Raw genomic sequence first — 25438 nt, 5'->3', positions numbered from 1 at the left:
GGGGGGGGCGGGGGGGGGCGCAGCCGGCCGCGGCGAGCCGCGGCGCCCGGCCCAGAGACGGCGGCCCGGGCCAAGGTCACACAGCGCCCGGCGCTGACTCACTCGCCAGCCGGCCCCGAGGCCAGGCGCGCCGAGGGCCTCCCGCCTCGCGCCGGGCCGCGCGGCCTCAGTTTCCCCGTCGTGCCGGGCCGGGCCGGGCCGGGCGGGGGCGTGGCCGGCGGAGCCGCGCGGGCGGCGGGCAGGGCGGCGGCGGGCGGAGCCCGCTTACCTGTGGAAGGAGACGGCGCGCTTCTCCCCCTTGCCCTGCCGGTTGGAGCAGTTCGCGGCCGCGCAGCAGATCACCATCTCGGGCCTCAGGCCGCCGCGCCGCCGCCAGGCTCCGGCCCTCGCCTCGCCGCGCCGCGAGCGGGACCGCCCCGAGGGGAGGGCGCGCGGCGACACGGCTGCGGGACGTGGGAGCCGGCCCCCGCGGCTCCCGTACGGCAAGATGGCGGCGCGCGCCCTGCCGCCCCGCCGCCCGGCCGCCCGGCCGGGCCTCGGCGTGCCCGGGTTCCCCAGGGCTCGGCGGGGCGCAGCCCGCGGCTCGCGGCGTCGGGGGTGGGCGGGGGCGCTCTGGGCCGGCGGCCCCGTACGGCGGCATGGCGCGCCGGGCCGTCCGTACGGCAAGATGGCCGCGCCGGCGGCCCGGCCGAGCGGCGGGTTACCACGTCCTCCCCGGGGCCCCGCCGCTCGTCCGCGGCTGCTTCCGCCACCCCCGCGGGTCGCCGTCAGGGTCCCCGGAGCGAACGGTGCAGGCCGCCAGCGAGCCGAGCGCGCGGGCCCGGCCCTCGGCGTTGGGCCTCACCGTACGCCAAGATGGCGGACGTGCCCTTCCGCCCGCACTTCCGGCCCCGCCCGCGCCCTCGCCCTCTGGGCCCGGATTGGCCCCGGCAGCGGCCCGTCGCGTCGCGCTGCGGAACCGTCGGAGCGACGCCGCGCTCAGTCGGCGGCCGGAGACGGAAGATGGACGCAGGTGAGGGCCCTGGCGGACGCGGGGAGACCCGCGGGCGACGCCCTCCTGGCCCCTCGGCCGCCGGGGTCTCTCCCAGCGCGGCGCGGGTGCGGGCTGGGCGCGGGGCCGCGGGGCGGAGCCGGCGCTGGCGCCGAGCGGGGCGGGGACGGCGTCTGTGGGAAGGCCGGCGCGGGTCTGACAGGCGGCGGTTTGCGTGTTTCGGCGCTTTTCAGTCCCGCCCGCAGCGCCCGGGCGCCCGGCGACAGGCCCAAAGCCGGCGCGGACAAGCGGGGGCGGCGTGCTGTCCGAGGCGGGCGGGAGGGGCGCCGGGCGGAGCGGGCTCCGGAACCGGCGGCCGCAGAATGTGCTGTGCCCGCCCCCACCCCGTGCCCCGAGCCGTAAGGAGTGGAAGCTCTTGAGCTGTCCGGAAGTTACCCTGGGAGGCTGGAGGCCGGAGGACGCTCCCGGCGCTCTGCACGCGCATCTCAGTGCCCAGCAGAGCTTGCGGGTTTCCTGTTCGGGGTTGAAGAGAGGACCTGAGTTCATCTCGGCATATCTTAACTTCTTGGGGTCCTGATGCGAGGACGTGGCGGGTGGGAGGGCGTATGCGTACATGTGTGTCCGTGTACCCGTGGGGGTACGTGCATACGTGGCCCTCTGGCCTGTCTTACCACGCTTCTGTTCCAGAGCGGACACTTCCTTAATTTTTGCTTGTAAGCTATTTTGGGTCTTTGTCCAGTGGGCTTAACTGCTACGGGCTCTCTCATCCCAGGGTAGTTTTAGTCCTTTCATTCCTTGTAGGGAGTGATTTGCCTTCAAGCACCTCCCCCCGCCCCGCCGCCACCTGGTTTAATTCCACCTGTCGTCCTGGATGGCTTTGTTTGCTTTGTCTGTCTTCTCTTGGCGTGGGCAACTTAAATTTACCGAAATCTCGGTTTGGAAACCGGAATGCAGACGTGTATGGCCAGTATTTCAATGACTCGTGGCATCTGGCTGGAGCAAACAGTAGTCCTAACTCCCAAAGAAGCATGTTAACCAGATTGTTTTTTTGTGAAGTTTGTTTAAAAAAGAGAAACCAGAGAGAGTGTTTTACTGTTTGCTGGGGAAATGGGGTGGAGAAAGGAATAGCACTATTTGTCTGCTTTCTTTGAAGTTATCACTGCTCGGATATTTTAGACTTTGTAGGAGAGACTTGGGAAAGGTGGAAAAACACAATTCAGTGTTGGTCATGTTACCTTAAACGTGAAAATCATCAGGTTAAAGTTGAAGGGTATTTCAAAGTCGAAAAAAGTGTTTGTATTTGAAGGCTGCTGTTGATGCTGATAAAAATACATACGATCTTTGGAGGCTGTGGTGGAGAGCTTTTTTCTGACACGATGCTGCACATCTTTTTAGGGGTGATTAATGGTGCAGCCTCCTCTGATCCCTGGACTCCTTACAAAGCCTGCCTTTCTTGACCAAGTCTTACGCAGTTTCTAGTTGTTTTTACAGTGATCCATTCAAGAAACTGCGTTTGTTATTGAATGAGAGGTTTGTCTTGGGCATTGTTCTAGACCCTGGGGCTGGAGAAGTGAACAGAATAGACAAAACCATGGGGCTCACGTGGGAGAGTGATGTGGGCCAAGCAGGAGGGAGTTAGAATCATAGCCAGGATGGCCAGGGAAGAAATCTCACTGCAGACAGAGGTAAGTTTTGACCCAGACCCAAAAGCAGTGCAGGAGGAAGGGCAAGTGGGCCCGTGTGGCCACAGGGTGCGGCAGGTGTGGGTGAGAGAAGTAGGAGCTGAAGGCAGAGAGACAAATTTGGCCCAGTCACGGGGCCTGGTTGGGTCACAGTGAGGACTGGGGCGTTTATTCTAAATGAGTTGGTGAGTCTTGGAAGGTTTTGAGTAGAGAAATAATGTGACGGGACGGATGTTTAGCGGACTGGTTCTGGCTGCCCTGTCCAGGATATACAGCCTGTCCTGAAGAGGGGCACGGGCAGAAACGAGACCAGCTGGGAGGCTGTTGCTAACCAGGTGAGAGGCCGTGGACGCTCAGCTCAGGGTGGAGAGAGGAGGTTGACTTCTGGGTGTATTTGAGGGTTGAGATAGCAGGACTACGTACAGACTAGAAGTGATGGGGGTGGTGGGAGGCACAGAGAGAGGGAGAACTTGAAGATGGTGCTGAGGTTTATGGCCGAACTGAGACTGTCTTGTGGGGAAGACTCTGGGGGTCTTGGTGGGGGGAGCTGTTGGTTTTGTATGTGCTGACTGTTGTTAGACATCTTTCTTATGATGTCCCGGGAGGCTTTGGGTCCACGGGCCTGGAGCTCAGGGCGTAGGCCTGGCCTCGCGGTCGATGTGTGGGAAGCTGCTTTGGATGAGGGTCTGAGAAGAGGAAGAAAGAGAAGGGGCCTGGGAGGGGCACCCAGGGCTGCTGGCTGGCATGGAGAGGTCCAGAAGGTGGCAGGCGGACTACAGGCTGCTTGTGTCCTCCACCAAGCCCCCAGCACTGTGTGTGAGAACACATTCAGGACTCAAGGAGTGGTGGGTGCCCGCAGTTAAATGGCTGTGCTGTCTGTGCCTTGAGGACAGAGCCCGTATCTTGAGCTTGTGTCTCCAGGGCCTCAGTTGTGTCTGGCATGTGGTTGGTAGTCGAGGAAGCAGAACCTGAATTCATGGCAACTTACACGTTCCTGCACTATAAGGACTTCAGTTTAGAGAGTCTGTTAGTGTGTAAGGTGTCAGTGGTGAGAAGGGCCTGCTGATCCCTGCAGGGCAGGGGGGCTCAGTGTGGGGTTCTGTCCAGTGTGCTCTTGAGCGCAGTCTTTTCTAGGTCTCTGGTGTAGCTGACGTTCTGGGTGCTTTTCCTTCCTCTTCCTTCCTTTTCATTCAAAACTGAACTACCAACATCTTCATGAAAACTCTTTGGGATTTTAAAAAGTAACTACTTGCAGGGGTGCCTGGGTGGCTTAGTCGTTAAGCGTCTGCCTTCGGCTCGGGCCATGATCCCAGGATCCTGGGATCGAGCCCCGCATCGGGCTCCTGGCTCAGCAAGGAGCCTGCTTCTCCCTCTCCCTCTGCCTCTCTCCCTGCTCATGCTTTCTCTCTCTCTCTCTCAGTATCTCTGTGTCTCAAATGAATAAATAAAATCTTAAAAAAAATAAAAAGTAACTACTTGCAAACCTGTATTCTAAACATAAACATTCTTTTTTTTTTTTTTTTTAAAGATTTTATTTATTTACTTGACAGAGGGAGAGAGCGAGTGCACCAGCAGGGAGAGCGGCAGGGAGTGGGAGAAGCAGACTCCCCGCTGAGCAGGGAGCTCAATGTGGGACTTGATCCCAGGATGCTGGGATCATGACCTGAGCCACGGACTGAGCCACCCAGGCGTCCCTAAACATAAACATTTTCTAAAGGAAAGGGAGAACCCTTCTTTTGATTTTATTTGTAAAGCATAATTTCTCAGAAGCTATAGATGTTTGGGGGAAGTATCTTTGAAAAGCGATGCTTTATAGTAAGCTCTAAAGAAAAGGTAGTGGTGTGTGTTTTTGTGGTTCTCCCTGGTTAGATTATAGTGTGATTGGTACTAGGTGGAGACGAATTGGTTACCTTCATTGAGCACAATTCCCTATTTTTCTGCCAGATTAATAATATTAAAACATTTGTTTCTAATGGAATTACCATACTCTTAAAGGGCTTTCTGCTTCCTCTTCTGGGTGTGGTCAGAGACATCTCAGAGGAAAATGAGTGTCACTGGGACCCAAGTGACCAAACGAGGGAGAGAGCCTCTGAAAGAGCCTCAGTCTTAACTGGTGACACCTGTCGGTCTCGCTTGTCCTGCGTGTCCTCTTAGTGGAAGTTAAAACCATTTCCTGGGGTCTGGAGATTGGCATTCTTTTCGAGATTTGACCCCTTTTCCCTCAGGAGAATGTTGCATCCCACATGTTGCATGTGGTGATGATGAAATTATTCTGAGGCCTAATTAATTTGGGGTGACCCGCTGTGGGAAGGATGCAGATCAAGCCCCCGTGAAGCTGGTCAGTTTGAGCAGAGAGCTGGAGGTCAGTCTGAGCCGCCTCTGTGTTGGCCGATCTGTGCCGATGTTACTGATTGTGAACTCGTTTTAAAATAGAAAAGTACTAGCTTTTCTATTGAACTGTTTTCTGAACGGGCACTCTGTGATGTGTTTTGTTCTATGGAAATATTAATCCGTGTTTTGACTAAATTAATACTGACGATAAAAGCGGTGTTGTGTAGGGGACAAGGGAGATTTAGTTTCATCTTACAGATAACAAGGCTTGAAATAATACGAAAAGGAGGAAGAGAAGGTGCTGCACACGTGGCCGGAACCTGGCCCGGGCCTTGCGTTCCTGCCCCCTGGGGCAGAGCCAGCAGCTGTGTCCCGCCTCGTGGCCCGGGGACCAGGGCCTTGCGTCCTACAGCTGGCAAGTGGGCTCTCTGTCTCCAAAAAACAAATCTTTGTAGAGATGAGAAAGTTGAACGTGAGGAATGAATGGTATTTTCGAAAGTACTATCAGAGAGTGAGGTCCGGAACGTCCGGGAGCTTGGTGGTCTGCCTGTGCTAAGTGAGCATGCCTCTGTCCGAGGGAGCCGTGAGGGCACCCAGGCTATGACATTTATTCCAGGTGTCGGTGTCCTCTGCTGCAGGCGGGGCGGGGCAGAGCCGCCGACGGTCAGTCAAGACTCTGCTGGCTAAATGGGGACGAGAAGCCCTTCACTTGCTTTCCTGGTTGGAAGTGCTGAGGGTCCATGGGACTCTATGCTCATTTTCCAGGGCAGAAGCCTCAGGACATTGAACTAGCCTGTGAAGTGTCTCGGATGGCTGGCTTCTGCTCCCTAAACCCCAGTCTTGTGAGGAAAGCTTGTTGCTTACATTCAGCTTTAGTGAGGTAGATCACATATTTGGGTGAGTTTCCTGTGTCTGTCGCACTGAGTGCCACACCTGTTACAGCACGTGGAGACTGGCCTTCATTGCACACTGTGGCATCACCAACTTACCCGTCCCAGTGACTCCCAGGGGACCCACCCCGAAACGTGTTTCCTGTTGCCCAGCATGGGGCAAAGCTTTGCACGTTTCCTCACACCGTCCCTGAGGGAGACACAGCTGCTCCTGCCTCACCAGTGAGAAACTGAGGCACAGTAAGGTCACCACCAAGTGAGGGCCAGACTTCGGGCTGCCCACAGTGGGGACTGTGTTCAGCAGGCGTCATGGACACACACTCCTTGCGCAGTGTTCCCCAGCACCGACACGAACACGGTCCCTGTCTGAGGAAGCTGCCATGCCATGGGGGAGCTGTGTCTGCAGCCAGTTCCAGAGGCACATGTGACCTGCATCCAGCAGGAGCAGGATTCAGGGGGAGCGGCTCGCATGCACAGTCAGCTGGAGGGGCAGAGGCAGAGGAGCAGTGATGTGAGGGGCATGGGGGACACAGGGGCGTGGGAGCACTCCTTAGGGAGCCTGCAGATGATAAATGTGCACCCTCAGTTCGAGGCTCCTGCTCATCTGGCAAGAGCTGGGGTCACTTCCTGGTAGTTCATTCCCTTCGGGTGTGTCTGTCTCCTTGCTTGGTTTTGGCCGAGGCAGTAAAGAATCTGAGGCCACACAACCCATAATTTGGTTAGCTGTCTTAGGAAATTGGGTGATAAAATGTTAAGTTAATAGAACACCTTTTACTCCTTTCCCTCTGAAGTTGGCTTGGTTGCCTGTAAAGTTTGCTAGTAAACCTAGGAAGTACGCGTGTTTTGCATTTTGCCACCTCAGTGATGAAAACCTGTCTACTTCAAAGGTGCCGCAGCTTTGATAACAGGGTTGTGGTCCTTTGACAGGTGCCGCACCCCTCTGGCACCAAGCGCACGCGAGATGCTCGCCCACAGCACTCAGTAGCCCTCCAGGATTGTTAGCTATCTCTGCATCGTTTGTTCATGGCTCTGGTGTTCAAAGAGTCCTGGGCATCAGTAGGGCAGGAGGACAGTTAATGTCCTGCAGTGCAGTCGGGTTGTTTGCATCCTTTCTCTTTGCGAGTAAATGTTTGGGTTTTAATCTACATATCAGTTAAAGCCCGGGCTTCCTTAACAATAGAGAAGTAACAAACACCGTGTGCAGCTCCTCGAGAAGGTGGAACTTGAGCTCACTCCAGCGTAGCTTTGATAATCACGTGCATAAACAAGTCGTCTTGGTAGAAAAGAGGGGGAGATCAACCTGGACTCTGTAAGCGTAGAGCAGCTTGGTTGGCGTTGTGGAAGCACCAGCAAGTCGGACACATTGAGCAGACCCCCTGCATGAAGCTCCGCGGGTGAGGGCCCCCTGTGCCCGCCATCGGCTCAGGCGCTCTGGGAAGCACAGCTTGTTCTGGAAGCACTGGGACTGCCCTGACGCTGTCAGGTTTCTGGTGGAAAGAAGAAAAGGCGGAGCTGGGTCTGGGTTCCTGACAGCCGGAGAATTCTTGAAGTAGCGAACACAGGGTCTTCGGGTGCTGTGGATTTCTCTGTTCATGGAGCATTGCTTTCCCAACCCTGAGCCTGGGAATTAGCTGCGCATCCAGTTTAGCCTTTTGGGTGTAGTAAAATCGTATGCCTTTGAGCCTGCAGTTCTGCGTCCTCGGTATTAATGACACTGGCTGACCTTGGCACCCTTCTGTCTGCCAGCTTGTGTGTGCGCACCTCGTGGGAAGGGGTTCATGGACACTTTGCAGCTGCACTGTGAGGGCATCCTATTAATTTTCCCCCATTTTATGAGTAAGGAAATTTTTACACTGAGGGCTCAAGGGGCCCAAAGCACCTACAACCTGGGGGTACTTGAGCGAGGATTTGAACCTCCACTGCCAGGCACCAGAGCCAGCACTGGACCCCCAGCATCCCCAAGGGATTGTGCACAGCACAGAGGGACACGCAGGGATGCTCCGCAGGGTATGTTAAGAGCACCTCGATGGGGTGCAGGAGTTACCGATGGCCTGGACGGGGTGCTGTGAGACCGTCAGACATTTGCTAGAGCTCTCTGTCTGTGTGGACTATCACCGTTGAGAGACTAGAGACGAGGAAATCACAGGTGTGGTATGGTTTCCTTTATGGATCTACGCAGAGACTTCTGGAAAGAGATTCCTTGCTGGGTGTGAAGCTGCAGAAGATTTTTTAAATAATATTTTTGTAGTCTTTGGGTTTTTAAAAATTAATACGTCATTGTTGCCCAAAGGTGGAGCTGTCATCAAAAAGTAAATTCAGATGTGGAAGAAACGATTATAATAGATTTTCCAAAGTTATCTTGGGCAGTTGCGGGTGAAGAGTACGAGTGACTAGGTACCATTGAGGCTTGCGAGGCAGCAGATGAGAACTGTGTGTTTAGGGTTCTCTGAGGAGCAGCTGAAGAGTTGGGGGACCCGGGATACACTGCCCCTTGCCTTGCGGGTGTCAGTCTTGCTCTGCTGAATCTGGGAACTGTGTACAGAGGGTTTCCTCAGCCGGCTTCCAGACACAGAGAGGGACACTGGGCCTCTCTAGTTTCTTAATTGAAGCAACACAGAATAAAATGGCGCTCAGGTCTTGTTAGCTGCATACACAGCGACCTTCTTAGGAGGTGGGAGCTGGTGGCCGCGCTCTTCCGGGAGCCTCTTGAAGTGAAAACAGCTGCAAGAGCCTCGGGGAGTTTTGCAGAAGGGTCTGTCTGTTTCTGGGGGTTTGTGTCCCACCCAGGAATAGTACCTGCCCCTCCACGGCTGGTCGTCATCGTCCCCGAGCTTGTGTTTCTCGCCCGTGAAGTACCTGCCTTCTCCTCAGCCTCTGGACACCGGCTCCTAGGGGACACTGACTCCACCTTCTACTCAGTGTGTGGCCTCGCTTACACACACAGATGCAAGGATGACTTTTGTCCTCTGGGTGTAAGTCTAAAACCAGTCCTGAGGTCAGGTACTTCCTCGCCCTGGGCCTGGTGCTGCCGGCCTCACTCTCGGGTCTGCCGGAAGGCGAGACTCAGGAGCCGCTGGCCCGTTGCTTGCGGTTGCTTTGGCTTTGGTGGTTGTCACAGCCCTGACGAGACGCAGAATTACACAGAGCTCTTTACGCGGAAACGCTGGAAATGATCTTTCATGTTGTTTTATGAAATTATAAAAATGGGATCAATGTGTGTTTGGTTTCAATAGCTACTCTGACCTACGACACTCTTCGATTTGCTGAGTTTGAAGATTTCCCGGAGACCTCAGAGCCTGTGTGGATACTGGGTAGAAAATACAGCATTTTCACAGGTATTAGCCATGTCAGAGCCTGCTGTGCTCTCAGGGCTCAGTCTATGAAAAGCATGTTGTGGTAATGATAGTTATCTGTTAACTTTCTGTAACATACGATCTACGAAGTTAAGGTTGTGTGTGTTTTCTTCTTTTAAACACTCCCTAGAAAAGGATGAGATCTTGTCCGATGTGGCGTCCAGACTTTGGTTTACATACAGGAAAAACTTCCCAGCCATTGGTAAGTACGCCGTCGGTTACAACACACGGTGGTAGATACAGGCCTTCATAAGGAGGACAACTTGGGTGGTTTGCTGGGTGCTGGTCACTTCATCCCAGACCTCACGGCAGCCCTGGTGACCTTAAGCCGGCCGAGGTCTTGCGCCTAGCGTGCTGAAGTTAGGGTCCAAATTCAGGACTCCTGACTCTCCTGAGGGCAGGGATTTTCCAACTGCTGGTCCTGGTTTCTTACTGGGATCTAAAATCAGGATAATGAGTTATAAGCAGCATTTAAAAGCATAGAGCAGAATGGAGTGTGAAGTTGTGTGTTTCCACAGTGAGGCAGCGTATGGCTTCAGGAGGCTTCAGTTTGTACGTCGGAAGGGTGTCCTGGGTCACGGTTGTCACAGTGTGCTTCGGACTGTAGGCCCAGGATGTTTGGAGGCCGTTGCTCTGTGTCTATCACCTTTTCTCTCATGTCCCGCACTTAGTAGTGGGGAGAGCTGAAAGGCAAGGTGGATGTGCCATGTCTTAGCACTAACGTATGCCCCATTCAAAGTGGCTCTCCATCGTCGTGACCCTGGAGGTGGACACTGGAGGGGCCCCAGCTCTTGGCCTTGCCTTTGCTGGTTGGAGAACCTGAGACCAGAGGGTCGGCAACAGGAGGCTGCGGCTCCCAGGTGGCGGGTCTCTGTCAGGCCTCTCACCAAGATGCAGTCGCCTGTGTCTTCTGGAAGTGAGCTGGATGCGCACAGCCATAGGGCTTGACACTCAGGAGTGCCGCGGGGCAGGGAGACCAGGCCAGTGCCACCACAGGCCACCACATGATGGGATTTGTCCGCTGTGCTCCGGGATGTCCTTTGTGCCACCCGTGCTCTGCTCAGCCCTGAGGACGGGGCAAGCCTGGGCAGTGCTGGGGGACCACCACTCTCCTGCGGTCTCTGTCTGGACTCACAGAGCAGCGACAGGCTGAGAGGAGCCTTGTATTATTTGGTAAAGTCACTGAGGAGCACGGTGCCTGCCGCTAAGGGCCAGCGTGGTCTTTCCTTCCCTAGCCACGGAGAGATGACTAGTTCGTACGGGAGTTGTTGCCACACGTCCCGAGCACTGCTCTTTGTCTACCCCCCCAACCCCACTCTGCTCCTCGAGGCTTTGTCCACCCACATTTGTGGGAGGGGCCGCCCCAGGCTTCGAGGTGATGCTGCAGGGAAATGGTGGAGCCAGCCAGGGCTGCAGCTTGCTGGGCTGGCCCTGGCGTCTCTGCTTCGCCACCACCTCATGCCTCTCGCCTTGCCGGTACTTAGGATGGTCGGGGCTTCTCCTGTCATGCTGGGGCCCGTCTCGGACTGCACGCAGAACTGTGGTGCCCAGTGTCGGCATCCTTTTGTGCCCTGGCAGTGGGCGTGCCATGGAGGGGCCCCCGGAGCAAGTGTACTTTAAGTGCTGAGGGTTGTTGCTGACCACCCCTGGGTTATGTTCCTGCCCTCCTGCATGCATGACCACTCTCCCATCAACTGCATCTTTGCCCTTCTGGTGCTTGGAGAGAGGTCCTCCTTATTTGACTTGGAGTTTCCTAGATTACTCATGAGACTTAGTGTCTTTACGTATGTTTTCCAGACATTCTTAATTCTCTGTGACTGACTTGTTCACATATTTTGCCCATTTCGAGGGGTTGGCAGGACGTATCATTGCCCAGTAAATGTGCCCTTGGCATGACCAGGTTCTAAATGGCCTGTCACCTGAGATGGAGCTGACGCGGTGTAGGGCTGACCCAAGTGTGGTAGGGCCAAGGCCTCCTGCCAGTGGACTCCTGACCTGCTGGGCCATCTGACGGCGAGCCCTCTCTCTTTGTCCGCCATGACAGGGGGCACCGGCCCCACCTCGGACACGGGCTGGGGCTGCATGCTGCGGTGTGGACAGATGATCTTTGCCCAGGCCCTGGTGTGCCGCCATTTAGGCCGAGGTAAGTCACGGCACCGGGGACGACAGCGTTTTTAGGAAGCAAACAGGACTGTGGGGTTAGGTTACCCAAAGCACACAGACTGGGATCCAGGGTTTTCTTGAGTGGTGGACCCACTGATAATCGTTGATTTAAAAAAGTGACTTTAAAGAATATTGATGAACGTTTGTCTTTTAGAAATTATCGTTACATCACTGAAACCATTTTCTGTCCTACAGGGATTTGTTTTGGTGGGTTAGCATATGTGAATTTGGAATCCTGGAGGATTTGGCTTTTAACTTGGGAAAGGTTCAAGAAAGGGTATCATCTGTGGCTTGAGTGTTTCATAAATGTAAAGGCTTCTTCCTCCTCTTTTGGTAAAATTGAACTTCTGCATCTCTCCAATAGACTGGAGGTGGACACAGCGGAAGAGGCAGCCGGATAGCTACTTCAATGTCCTCAACGCTTTCATCGACAGAAAGGACAGTTACTACTCCATTCACCAGATAGGTGGGAGATTGCCGAGTGAGCCAGTCTCCACGGCTTAGAGCAGGCCGAGTCGTTGGGTTTCCCCCGGAGCACTTCTCTGGTATCGGGTGTGCGAGGCGTGAGGCTGTAGGTCCCTCCGGCCTGTAGCCACCCGGGGCTGCTGTCGTGGGCCAGGCCAGCTTGGACCCGGGGCCTTGCTGTGGCGCGGGGGGCCGTGTGGCCGCAGCGGTGTGTGAGCTGCTCGTCGTGGCGGCTGTGCGGGTGGGATGCCGTCTCCAGGGTTCATCCCTCTCTGCACCCATCACTAAGTCTAAATGCTCCTTTGTTTCGAGCGTCTCGTTCTCAACTACAGAAGGAAGTAAAGGTATAGCTTTGAGTCCTTTGATTTCCTCCATCTTGCTCCTTCTTGAAGGGCTAGGGCCCTGGCTCGTAGTGAGGGACAAACCTTGAGGCAGCCTCTGTCCCTCTTGGAGGAGGAGTCCTGGGGTCTCTCAGGAGCTCCTGCTGGAGGCAGGGGTGGGTGTGCCTGTCCAGGCTTCCTGTGGAGTGTTCCTGCTACCACGTGCTGCTGCCAGGATGGGCCTCTTCTGGGGGATGGGCGGGGTGGGGGAGGGGGGCTCACGTCACTAATCGCATCTGTTTCCTGCAGCACAAATGGGAGTTGGCGAGGGCAAGTCCATCGGCCAGTGGTACGGGCCCAACACCGTTGCCCAGGTGCTCAAGTATGTGCCAAGCCCCATGCCTCCCATTTCCTCGGGGTAGCGTGAGCATGACCTGTGGGTTCAGACTCTCCTGAGTCTTGGTTGCTGAAGGAGATGAGGGGCCTTTTACTCTCCCCCTCGCGGCCCTCCTGAGAGTCCTCAGAGGCGGCCACACCCAGTGCGCTCCTGTGTGGAATTTATGTTTCCTGAGGGATGAGTGTCTTCATCCAGATGGCGCCCACTGGATGGGGCCTCTCTGTGTCTGTCACGTGGGCCTATCCACTAGGGTGCTTTTCTGATGGTCTGGGAGGTTGAAACTGTTGTGGAGTGACAGCAGTGCGGGTGTGCCGTGGGCCTCTGCCTCTGCTTCTGTGCTGACCCCACTTCTCCCTGCCTTGGACCCTGCGTCCGCAGCTGCGGCTTTCCCTCCACATCCAGACTCGTGCATCTGCTCCCTGCTCCCTGTTGCCCAGGCTCCTTCCTTGGGGTGTCTGAACCCGCCCTTCTCCCCCCTCATCCCGCAGCCCGCTTCTCCTTGTTGCAGTAAAGGGCTGCCCTCTCCACCTGGCTGCTCTTGGCAGGTTCTCGGGGATCCTCCACCCACCTTCTAGCTGATCCCCAAGCCTGCCCACTGTCTCTCTGTCCCCTCACCCAGCGCCCCCATTTACTCTGCCGAGCCCCTACCACATGCCCCTTAGAACCCTGGGGTCCAGCCCTGCATGCATTGGAAGCAGCCTTTCTGCATGGTCTGTCTCCCTGCATGGTCAGTGCGTGGTGTGCGCATGTAGTACGTGTGCGGCCTGCATGAGTCGTCTGCATGGCCTGTGTGTGTGGTCTGTGTGTGCCTGCACGTGGGTTCTGCCGGCGTGGTCTGCTGCGGGTTCTCACTTACCCCACTTCTGCTGTGAAGCAGCTCCTTCGAGGTTGCTGTCCACCTAGTCCCATATCCCAGCGCCCGGTTTCGGTCTTCTGTTTACTCAGTTGTCCAGCAGGTGGCTCCTGATGCAGGTGTTCTGTCTTGGAAGCCCTGGGCCACACAGTCCTGCCCTCTGGTCCCTGTTGGTGGTCGATGGCTCCACGGGGGGCTCCCTCCCCCGTCAGTGAGCACTGTGGTGCTGGCTTGGCCTTCGGCTGCTTCTCTTTTCTGCCAGCACCAGTGTGAGCTGTGGTCTGCATGGCACAGCTCCCCGTGTCACACCCCCAGTGCTGGTTTGTGCCCAGACCCCAGACTGAGGTCCGGATACTTCCTCAGCAGCACCCCTTAGATGTCTGAGGGGCATGTCAGCCTCCCAGCCGAAGCCACAGCTGACCCTTCTCCCCACCCTCGGCCTGTTCCTTCTACAGGGAATGCTGCCCTTCCAGGAACTCAGGCCAGAAACTGGGGTCGTGCTAGGTTCCTTTTCTGAACACACCCCATCCAGACGCATCCAGACTGACCTGTGCTCACTGCCTCCCTGTCCTCACCCCGGTCCAAGCCCCACGTTCTGCCTCCTCGTTGGTCTTCCTTTTTTCTTTGACATCCTCAGGGCTCTTTTAAAATACGGATAGGCATTGGGGCGCCTGGGTGGCTCCATCAGTTAAGCATCCGGCTCTTGATTTTGGCTCAGGTCATGATCTCTCAGGGTCGTGGGATCAAGGCCCCCCCCCCCCCAGCATCGGGCTCCGTGCTCAGTGGGGGGTCTGCTTGAGATTCTTTCCCCACTGCTGCACTTGTGCACACACTCTCTAAAGTAAATCAGTGAATTTTTTTAAAGAGTATTTGAGAGAGAGAGCGTGTACAGGTGGCGGGGCAGGGGGCAGTGTGCAGAGGGAGCGAGAGAAGCAGGCTTCCCACTGAGTGCGGAGCTCACCGTGGGGCTTAGTCCCAGGAGCCTGAGATCATGACCTGAGCCAAAGTCAGGCGCTTAAGTGACTGTGCCCCTAAATCAGTAAATCTTAAAAAAAAAAAAGAAAGAAAGAAAAATAAAATAGCAAGAGGTGTCATCCTCGTAAAATACAGGTCGGCCGTCTGCCCCTTCTCTACTGGAACCGTCCTGGGGGTCCTAGCTGACTCCAGGGAAAGCTGCAGGTGTAGGCACGGCTCTGCCTACCTTCCGCGGCCTGTCTCCACGGCGTGCCCCTTGCACACACCCACCCCGGGCCTCTGCACCTGCACCAGCCTTCCCCCAGCATCAAGGCCTCCTGCACCTGCACTGGTCGTGCCTGTAGTTACTGCTCTGTTGGTCTCCATCGTGCTCACTACCCACGGTTACTTCTTTTTTGCCTGCCTCGTGTCTGGAATGTCAGCGTCTTGGGGGGGCTGCTTTGTCTGTGTGTCAGTGGGTTTCAGCCCCATACCTGGCCCTCTGCAGGTGAGAGAGAGGCAGCCCGTGGAGTGTTGCACGTGTTCCTCCGCCACTTTGGCCTTCCCGTGGGGAGGGGCTTGGTGTGGTTGCCCTGATGCCCCGCGCCCTCCACGTGTGTCCCCAGACGGACCAGGTTCTCCCACTAGACCTTTTGTTGTAGTTGGCTTGTCTTTCAGAGGCTCGGGGCTTTGACCAGGGTTCTTGGGGTTGTTAAGCCACAGGTTTCTCTGTGGGGACTCAAACTGCTTGTCAGTGCATCACTTTTGGGGTGAGGTGGAGCAGAGTGTGAAGGTACCATGGGGAATGGGGGTGCTGGGCCTTCCTGAGTTGGGAGAACCCGTGGTATAGCTGAGACAGGGTCTGTGCTCCCTTTCCCAGGACAGAACGCCCCACGGGCAGGGCTTCTGTGCGGGGACCCTGTCCCCACGTGGCAGCTGGGGTTAATGGAAGGGGCACTGGGCCCGGGTGGGAAGAAGCAGGCGGCAGCCTCAGCTTTACTCCCGTCTGTGGCCATGAATGTCTCAGCCGTGATCTTTCTCATCTGCCAAGACTGCTGGAGCGTTCGTTGCTGTTTCCTTTGCTTGTCCCGCGGAAGTGAAATGTCTTTGAACTGTGAAGACTTACTGGTGTGTCCTCCCCCTTTCCGTTAGGAAACTGGCTGTCTTCGACACCTGGAGCGCCTTGGCAGTCCACATAGCAATGGACAACACGGTGGTGATGGAGGACATCAGTAAGTGAATTTGAGAGTGCGGGGGTTGTAGCTGGCGGGACTCAGGGCGCGGCTCCCTGGCCCACGGGCGGGCCTCGACTGGCGTGCAGGTTGGGGATCCCTTGTTTGCATCCCGTGTACAACAGGCCAAGGGGAAGGACCCAGACTCTCCGCAGAGCTGGGCTACCTTGTACCCCGACTTGCTCTGTGTCCTTGTTGCAAGAACTTGTTCAGGTGTCCTGGGTCAGCCCCTCACGGGCATCATGCTCTTTGAGGACAGGCAAGAGCAGCTTTCTAGCCAAGGTGTAACAGGAAAGGGGAGCGTAGCTCTGTTCCTCTTTCTGGAAGGATCCACCGGAAACCTGAAGGAGTCCAGGCATGCTGACGTTTTAGTCCAGGAGGAAAATGATGGCTCGGTTTGGCAAATGGCCTCTAGTGAGTGAGTTTTGAATTTGGAGTTTACATCCTGTTACACAACCAAGCTGACAAAACTCTATTTAATGTCTTAGGTTTTTGCTTAGGAATACCTTTTCCCCAAAGAATTTGCCAGAGCTCCCTCCACTCCAGTTTTATTGAAGTTCCACATATTTGCTGCTGCCTTGCTTTGAATTTTACCTAAGAAAGAGCCCTTTGAGCGTGCTGATCTGGGGTTTACCTGGACGGTCGGAGGTGGGCCTCGTGTCATGACTGCAGGCACGGGCACCACGGTGGTGTTGCTCCTCGCTGCTGCCCGGCCCTTCCCTTCTTCAGCCTGGGGATCGTGACCTCGCAGAGTTGGGGGAGCCAGCCAGCCCTCCCTGCCCGCTGATCCTGTTCCCTGACCCTTTGCCCCTAAGAGCTGACAAACTAGGGACTTGCACTCAAGGAGGCGTGTTTTTCCCTTCTGCCTTCTCCTCACGTTTTATTTCTTGAAATTTTTGCGAAACATGGGAAACTGGAAACATACAGAGATAGGGGGAGAAAACCACTTGGAAACCATTCCTACTGATGTGGAGATGCCGCTCCCCCTGGTGTTTGTCTTTCTGAGCAGCCCTTCCACGTTGCCAGAGCATGTCTTCCGTCAGGGACGTTACAGCCTTCTGCTGTCTGGCTGCTCATTTCCCAGTGCATGTCCGTTTCCCTTTTCCCCCAGTGTTGGGGAAACCACCGCCCTCAGGGTCGACCCAGTCACCTGCCCAGCCTGTCCTCCGAGGCTGGCTCACCGGTGTGGTGCCAGGAAGGAGTGAGGGACAGGCTGCTTTCCAGAGCCTGCATTTTGGGGGGGGGGGGGGGCAGGGGGGGAGGTGCTGGTTGGGGCCTGGAGGAGACCCGGGCCATGTGTCCGGACGCTGGCCCCTGGCTCTCGGGGTCTCAGGTCATCCATAGCAGCACTGCTGGAGATGAGGCGCGGACTTGGGGCTTGTCTGAGGAGGATGTGGGTCTGTTCTGGGGAGGACCTGGGCCTGCAGATTTAACAGGCTCCCAGGTGGGGTGTGTGTGGCCGCCCAGCCATGGTCAGGGCCCTGGGGTTCTCCCCTCCTGAGTCAGAAGTGATGCGTGCTCTTCACGGGGACAGCTTAGGAAGAAGAGCATCAGTACACCACCAGTAAGGACGCTGGGACCAAAAATTGTGCCTGGGGTCCTGTGCACAGTTTAGTGAGGTGAGTGGTAGATGGTGGGGAGTCTGAATGGCTGTGCTATAACTGCTTTTGGCTTTAGGGGCCCCAGGGGGTTAGAGGGGACACCAAGGCCGCAGGCAAAGAGCCACTTCTGTAGTCGCGGCTGCCCCAGGTCACAGGTGTGGGAGAGAAAGCTCCAGTTCACCAGCGCAAATGGAGAACCAGTACTGGCCAAGCCGGGGCTGTCTGGGTCTCCAGAGCTGCTCCCTGGCAAAAGCACCAGCTTTCTGCCTTCCTGTCCATTTCGGGGGGAGAGTACTCTGTGGGGGAGCCTTGCTGGTGGAGATGTGCCGCCCTCTTTGGGGGACCAGCCAGGACCCCCAGAGCAGCCTCCGCCAGGGCTTGCCCTGGATGAATTTGGAGCTTTGTGAGACACGGGGAAGGCACTGCATCTGGGGAGGACTCACAGGTCGAAGAAGACAGCGAGACAGTGCACACGAAGGTATGCCACAGAAAGACCCTGGCGGCAGGAATAACGCAGAGGTGCCTGTGGTTGGAACTTCCAGGAGGTGAGGATGGGGTGACCGCGAAGGGACGGGCAGCCAGCCTCCCTGTGCCCGAGCCGGAATTTTCACAGCTGAGCACCTCCCAGTTTTTTAACCAGGGGTTCTTCAAATACGCGTGTTCCTAGTGACACTTCCAAACTGCAGAGACGGACACTTGGAAGCGTCCGGAGGAAAGTGGTGGTGGTGATAGGCTGCTGTTGAAGAGAGGCGGTCCGCTGGCCCGGCTTCTGTCGGGTCCGCTGCCGTTGAAGAGAGACGGGTCCGCCGTCTCGTCTTCCTGCCGCCGCAGGTGCTGGTGGGGCCGGGGCAGCGTGCTGAGGAGGTGGCGTGCGGTGTGGAGCTCTTGTCACGGATGAGCTCGGAGCGAGCTCACGCATGGTGGGGATGTGAAGGGAGCGTGACCGGGGGACCCGTGGGTGCCTGGACGTTTGCCATATCACAGGCCACATGCAGCCTCGGGGAGTCCCTGAAGTGCTGCGTGACAGGCCCTGCTTCCGTCATTTCTCGAGCCGATCCATGTGAGGGTCTGTGCTAGTGGGAGGGGTGCGGTCAGCAAGCAGCCCCCCCACCCCCGTTCTTCATTTTGAGGAATTCCAGTCCCGTGTTCATGCAGCCGTCCTCCTCCCTCCTGCGTCCCGTTGTCGGCCATCAGCTCACCTGCTTTCCTGCTGCTTGGCCGCCCTGGCCCGCCCTGGCCCGTGGTCGAGGGGCCAGGGTTGTATGTGGTTCCCACACCTGTGCAATCTCCTCTGATCTGGAAAGTTCTCCTTGGTTTATTTTCCTGCTTTTTCATGGCACATTTTGAAGAACCCAGGCCAGTTTGGTGCAGTGCCCCACACTTGATGTATTTGCTTCATCAAGATTAGATCGGGGGAAACCTCTTGGCGGTACCTGGTGGCTGTGTCCTCAGCACCACAGCCGGAGGCCCATCAGTAACACTTCCTCGGGTCACCTGCTCGGGCCGTGTCCCTGCTTCCCTATGATTAACGGGGATCCAGGGGTGATACCGAATGCGTGTTGAGGATTTTTGCCTGGAATGGTGGCTTCTGTAACCATCCTTCCCTTTGGGTTTAATGGCTGGCAAGGTGGTGGCCCACCTTGTCTTCTCTGCCCCCGGCCAGGGATCAGCGGTTTCTCTGAGGAGCCCTGGTTCCATTTAGCGGGGAAAGGTGTTCAGAAACCATGGTCTGGGCGCCTGCTGGGCTGGGGCCCCTGGAGCATCCCTGTCCCCACCACCAGCCTCCTCGGTAGCACACTGATGAAGGATTAGCAGTGCGCTTAGAAGAAACAAGTTGTTTCCACGTTGACAAGGGAGGAGCAAGGCTGTTTCCCGATGGCGTCCTTGGTGTGGGGCCAGTGTGTGTGCCCACCAGCGTGGCGGCTGCCCGGGACGCACGGCACTGTTTGCTTTGTTTCACTTGAGACTTCATTTCATGACAACAATTTTAAATTGGACATGCGTAGAAAACGATTGGTTCTTTTTTTTTTCTCTGTGGGCGGCAGGACTTATTTTCCAGGTTCGGATTGTGTTAAGCGCTTGACTTTTTTTATACTTGTTCCCTATGACTGAGTAATGATGTACTTGTTCCTTTTGGGTAAACTTCTGTCTGCTGCTGTTCAGCCCTTGAAAGCATGTCTCTTTTTCAGGAAGGTTGTGCAGAGGCAGCCTTCCGTGTGCGGGGGCCGCCGCGCTCCCCCCGGACTCCAGCCGGCACTGTAACGGCTTCCCTGCGGGAGCTGAGCTCACCAATAGGCCGGCACCGTGGAGACCCCTGGTGCTTCTCATCCCCCTGCGCCTGGGGCTCACGGACATCAACGAGGCCTACGTGGAGACCCTGAAGGTGGGTCTTCTCGCTGACCAGCAGGGGGGAGAGATTCTGCTGCTTGTTGTCGCCATGTCGGCCCCTTCTGCCCTCTGGCCCCCTGTGGACTCCTGGCCCCCACCTGCCCGCCTCCGGGCAGTCCTGACCGCCTCTCCCACTGGCCTCTGTGCTCACCCTGCGGTCTCTGCTCGTCCTGACTAAGCTCTTGGGGACCACGTCTTCCCACTCTCCTTTCCCTGTCACCCTGTCGGGCCCTGGGGTTGGCTTCCCGCAGCACACAGACTCATGGTCCGGTGGCCTGCTCAGCTGCCCTCCCTTGCCCTCTGTCCTGCAGCGCTGCTTCATGATGCCCCAGTCCCTGGGAGTGATTGGAGGGAAGCCCAACAGTGCCCACTACTTCATCGGCTACGTTGGTGAGTGGTGGTTCTGCGGGCATGTGAGGTCAGCCAGAAGCTGAGGGAGAGGGAGTCCTCTGCAGAGCAGCCTAAACATCCTTAGGATGTTGGCTTGACCCAGGGTGTCCAGTTAAAAAGCAGCATGCTCCCGCGAGGGGTCAGTGTCCCCACCTGGCTGGTGCCAGCCTCCTGTGGACCCTCTTCTCCCCAGCAGTTGGGTTCCCACCCCAGCCTGGCGTGTCCAGCTAAGTGGATTTCTGTGTGGCGCGTCTGAGTGGGACCCCGGTCTGCTCCCTTTCCGCTGAGTACCCCGTCGTCTTCCCCAGGTGAAGAGCTCATCTACCTGGACCCTCACACGACGCAGCCAGCGGTGGAGTTCACCGACAGCTGCTTCATCCCGGACGAGAGCTTCCACTGCCGGCACCCGCCGAGCAGGATGAGCATCGGGGAGCTCGACCCGTCCATTGCCGTGGTGCGTCCCCCACTGCGTCCTGCCTCCTCCTCTGACCATGTGAGCTAGTGGGCAGGTGTTCTGAGTCGGTCTGTGCTCAGTCCTGCTGTTCTGGAATGGAAGGGAAGGGTCTCTGATTTTTAGGATATTTTTTTTTCCCCCAGTGTTTTGGAGTAGGTATCACATTCACGTGGTTTCGAGTGCCTAGGGCACAAAAGGGTTAACAATGTCTGTTAGCTACTTACGCCCACCGGGGGCCCTAGCCCATGTGGTCCTCATGGCCCTCACAGCGAGCGGCCCCCTTGAACATAGTGGTAGTCTGCCCCACTCCCTGCTTTGCACCACCTTTTTGGGGTTTTGGGTTTGACTTTCAGTTTTTTGACTTCAGGGATCTGGGAGATGATTGCTAAGAATGAGCTTCTTTGCTCTGATTACAAGGTGGAATTTTAGGCAGTGATTTACGTAAACCTATGTATTCTCAAAATGCATTTGATGGGGATGGGGGGGTCAGAAACATCTGGAAGGAAAGGTGTCCCTCAGGGAGCGATCAACTGAGTCACAGACAACAGGCAGATCCCGGTCCTGAAACAGACCTCTCTGGACGCGCGGTCTGTGGGTCTTAGTGCGTCCTGAGGTTGGTGGCCGGGGAAGCTGCCCGAGGGTGGCGGGGCGTGGCCGGAGTTGGAGGGTTGAGTCCCCGTCCAGCAAGCGTGAGGCACGCTGTGGCAGTAAACGCGTCTCCATAGGGGACTGGGGCTGGTGCTCGTGTAGACACAGAGCAGCCTGGACCGCAGTGCTGTCCGCAGCAGGCGCGCAGGCGCGCAGACGGGGGGCGGAGAGGCGTGACCCCGTCCTCACCTGAGAGAAGAGGGCTGTGCGCGGTCTCCTCAGGAGAAACCAGCTTCCCGTCTTCCAGCGGAACGTTGCCCGTGTCCTTTCGCCAGAGCCTGGGGCAGTGTGGATGGTCTTCGCAGTGAGAGCGGGCGCCCATTCCGTGGTCATGCCTGTAGTCCTGGCGGTGCCTGGAGCATCTAGTAACGTGTCCAGGCGTCGGAGCTTCGTGGGGATGGCTCTAGGAGCGTGCCATCGCCACTGACTCTCCGCGGGACCCAGGGCTCCCTGCAGCTAGGTGCCACTGGGTGGGAGGCCCACCTTTGAGTTGTGCCGTGCACTGTGGGTCCTGGTGGCCTGTGCCACTGGCCAGGCCATTAACCTGCACATGGCCTCCAAGGCCTGGTCGGTCAGGGCAGAAGGCGGAGGGTCGAGCCGGGAACCCAGCCCCCAGAGGCGAGCGGAGACCCTGGCCTCTCTCCAGGCCACCTCGCACTGCACGCCGCACCGGAGTGTGACCTGTTCTTGCGCCTTGCCGTGTGTCGCTCACGGTCATTTCTGTTCCAGGGGTTCTTCTGTAAGACTGAGGACGACTTTGATGACTGGTGCCGACAAGTCAGACAGGTGGGTGGAGGGTCCCCGCGCGTGGGGTGGGAGTTGGGGCTGGGCCGTCTTGGGGTCTCCAGTTTGGGGTCCCGCCTCCCTTGGCACCCTGCGCACAGCTTGCACTATGGCTTATGGCATTGACCTCGTCGTGTGTAGAGAACACAGGCACAGACCTTGCTCGTGAGCCTTCGGGCGGGGTGGGGGGGTGGTTTCAGGTTCGTCAGTGTTGTGGCCATGACCTTGAGCGGAGGCAGCACGCGGAGTTGCCCCTAGGGCTGCTGGTTTGCCGCCCTCCGTGGGAGCAGTCGGAGAGACCTGACGACGCGCCGACTCGGCAGAGGCCTGAGAGAGCCTGTTGTATGGAGGCCGCCTCCCCTTCCTCCTGTGCGGCTCCCCCCGCGGGCAGTGCTGATCCCTGGGTGGGGGGCGCTAGGCTGTACCCCCGCCGCTGTATCTCACGGCTGCGTCGGCCAACAGGTGTCGCTGCTCGGAGGCGCCCTGCCCATGTTTGAGCTGGTGGAGCAACAACCTTCGCACCTGGCCTGTCCCGACGTCCTGAACCTGTCCTTAGGTGAGTCTGGAGGCCACAGGGCCTTGTCTCGGGTGGGGGCACGGCTGTTCCGCGTGTGGTGTGGTCTGTGCATGTTCTGTCTTATCTCTCTGCTTCCCCCAGGCCCTGTGCCAATTGCTTTTGACCTTTAAGATTTGTATGAGCCCAGGATGTGACCCTTTGGTGGTGTGTGTGTGGGACCGGGGTGCTGCCGAACAGCCTGTGTGGGGCCCCGAGTGGGCAGCGGCTGTGTGCTGCCTTGTCCTTCACCTCAAGCGCCATAACCTGGCCCCCAAGCACAGAGCTGGGTGTGCTCCTCACGCGGCCGCCTGGGCCCCTGCAAGCCAGGGTGTGCTAGGCTCTCAGCGACAGCCCAGTGTCTCTGCGAGGTCTGGCACGGGAGCCAGCCCTGGGATGGCAGGCCACAGGTGGGCTCCGTGTCCTGCTGCTCAGCGGCTCTAGGCCCAGGGCCTCCTCCCTCACTCAGGCCCTCAGTTTCCCTGAAGTGAGTCAACGTGTGGCATACGAGAACTGGGACTCAGAAGGAAGGCCATGAGCACGGTTCATGCAGCCATCTGTCTCTGGGACGATGAGGCCCGTGTCCCTGTCCCTCCGAGAAGATCATGGAGGATGGTGACTGAGCCACTGTCTAACAGAAACCAGAAGGGAGTCAGGGTGCCGCATTGGAGACTCGGGACAGATGTCCCATCAGTTCCCAGACGGTACAGGGGGTGCCACCCCCTCTTGGGACGGGAAGCCCTGCCCTCCCAGCCCCTGCCCCTTTCCTCTGGGCTCCGCCAAGAAGCGTGTTCTCTTTTCAGATGCGCCCGTGGGATTCTCTTCCCTGCCCCTCCCCTCACCAGTTGAAGCTCCTGGCCTGCCGAGACCCACAGCCCGGGAGGCCAGTGCCCCACCTCCTGCTGTACCGAGGGCCAGATGCAGGGCGTGGGGGGCGGTGCCTCTTCGTCCCCACAGCGTGGACACCCCACGCCAGGCGTCTGGTGAGGTGTTGTCTTGTTTCTTCTAGACTCTTCTGACGTAGAGCGATTGGAAAGATTCTTTGATTCAGAAGATGAAGACTTTGAAATCTTGTCTCTTTGAAAATCCTGGAGTTGGGGGACGGTATCCACTGGCCCTCCCTGGGGGCACCTTCGAGAGCCCGGCCCTGCCTCGGGGCGCTTGGCGCCGCCGCATTTCATCCATCCAGCCTGCCCGTCCGCTGAATGCCTGTGCCCCGTGCCGCCTCCGCCCGCAGACGGAGGACTGCCCTGTCCCGGAGGCCTTCCTGCGAGCCCCAGGGCTGCGCAGGCCTGGAGGGCTCGTCAGGCTCCCGGGCACAGAGGAGGAGCTGCCCGCGGGAAGCCCCGTGCAGCCGGTCAGGAGCTCCTGAGAGCAGAGCCTTCCACACCTCCCAGAGCTCTCCCTGCGACACTGCCAGCCCTGCACTCGCCTCTGCCCTGCTTCCCCCTGGGCGCTCGGTTCTGGGTTTGCTTGTTTCAAGTTACAAGGACATGCATCTCTGTGGGGCGTGTCCCTAGTCAGTCTCCGAAGACCTGCAGGGTGGGCGTGTGCGGGGTGGTGCCTGTGGACTCAGCCCGGCGAGCTTGTCAAGGGCTACCTCAGTGGGGGATCAGATGGAAAGAATTCTGGCAAGGTTTCTCCTTGCTTTGGGGAGCAAAGTAGTGAAGTGGTGGGCGTGGTGGAAATCCAAAGATGTCACCGAGCGTGCATGTGACTCGCTAGGACAGGGACATGCCTGCTCTCCCGGAGCCGCAGGTAAAGCCCGAGTGGGATGCGCCTTTCTCACGCCTCCTTTGCGGGCCCCGCGTGCTGCCGCTTGCTTGTCGCACCAGCTTCCCCTGGGTCAGGGGTCTGTGGCCCTCAGGCCTGGGGGGAGGGGGCGCGGCACGCTGCCATCCAGGGCCTTCCTCCCGGTCACCAAGGCTTTGGATGGTTTGGGGCCAGAGGGTAAATAAAGCCCACAGCTTGACGCGTGAGCCCGGCGCCCCCATCCCTCTGTGTACCAGTCAGAGACGTTTCCAGACCCTTGTCAGCACTGACGTCAGCACCTGCGGCCGTTAGCCCGCGTACTCGAGGCCCAAACTGCACCACTCCCACCCGGGTTTGCCGTCCGTCCTGGAAGACTGGCTTCTGTCCCACCGGCAGCGTAAAGGGGCTCTGGGGGGCTCGGGTGGAGGTGATGGCCTCTCCCAGAGCGCCTCCACTCGCAGCCTCCTCCAAGCCCTTGCTTGTGCGGGCGGGCGGGCTGGCGGGGCTGGAGCACACGTCTGCCCCGGGCCTGCTCGTCCTGCCGGCCCATGTGTTGCCCACATAAGCGATTTCCTTTTTCCCTTCTGTTCCCTGCGCCCCGTCCGTGAGGTCAAGTTGGGGGAGCAGGGAAGGTTGGCCGGTGTCCACTGCCCCAGCGCTGCATTTCTCCGAAGGAACAAATGTGCTGCCGCGCCGCGGGCTAGGGGCCAGGGGGTGTTGGCAGCCCCTGCAGCTGGTACAAACTGGGGACATGGGCGACGGCCTGACCCACAGGGAGCTTTGTCTCGTGTGTTTTGGAAAAGGCTTACTGAAGAGAATGTCGTTCATTCTCCGTAGTGTAGTTTGCAATTCCTAATGGCAAATAATAAGTTTCAGTAGAAAACGCTCGGTTGTCTGTGTGTCTTGAATTCTCCTCACGTTCTAGGTGGATGTGGGAAGACGGGGCAGGAACGTTGCCTAGGCTCCTGCTGCCAGGGGCGGGGGCTCCGGGGTGGGGTCTCGCGGGCGGCTGTGGCCTGCTCGTGGCCCCAGACCCACCCCATGCCCCACCCAGCCTGCGAGCGGCCTCGTGGTCGCAGAAGTGAACACCACGGGGGAACTTGCTTTTAGAACACACGGTAGCCCCTTCGACAAGAAGCCTTGTAGAGAGCGTCCCCAGCGCGGTGTTAGCCTTAGTTTGCTTTGTGAAAGCCGCGTCCCTCCAGGTGGGCTGAGACTGCTAGCCACGGGCAGGCACA

At 57.9% G+C, this 25438-nt stretch overlaps 2 protein-coding genes across 2 annotated transcripts in view; one reads left to right on the top strand and one right to left on the bottom strand.

Moving 5' to 3' along the window:
• Positions 1-514, bottom strand: part of THAP4 (THAP domain containing 4) — a 40196-nt gene extending 39682 nt beyond the window's left edge. Inside the window, exon 1 of the mRNA XM_025888319.2 lies at positions 269-514. Coding sequence (XP_025744104.1) covers positions 269-345 — 77 coding nt within the window. The 5' untranslated portion in view covers positions 346-514. The remainder of the gene's footprint in view (positions 1-268) is intronic.
• Positions 515-840: 326 nt separating this feature from the next.
• Positions 841-25083, top strand: ATG4B (autophagy related 4B cysteine peptidase). Its single transcript, XM_025888312.2, has 13 exons — positions 841-1012; positions 9128-9229; positions 9378-9449; positions 11292-11390; positions 11775-11876; positions 12505-12577; positions 15552-15631; positions 19422-19615; positions 19932-20010; positions 20319-20464; positions 21842-21898; positions 22358-22451; positions 23458-25083. Exons 1-13 carry the CDS (start codon positions 856-858, stop codon positions 23529-23531), a joined length of 1329 nt encoding a protein of 442 aa, XP_025744097.1. The 5' UTR covers positions 841-855; the 3' UTR covers positions 23532-25083.
• Positions 25084-25438: the final 355 nt, after the last annotated feature.

Source organism: Callorhinus ursinus, unplaced genomic scaffold, assembly GCF_003265705.2.
Source record: "Callorhinus ursinus isolate GAN/ISIS: 27379988/994484 unplaced genomic scaffold, GSC_fseal_2.0 scaffold96, whole genome shotgun sequence".
Taxonomy (NCBI): domain Eukaryota; kingdom Metazoa; phylum Chordata; class Mammalia; order Carnivora; family Otariidae; genus Callorhinus; species Callorhinus ursinus.
This window is presented reverse-complemented; position numbering and strand designations above follow the sequence as displayed.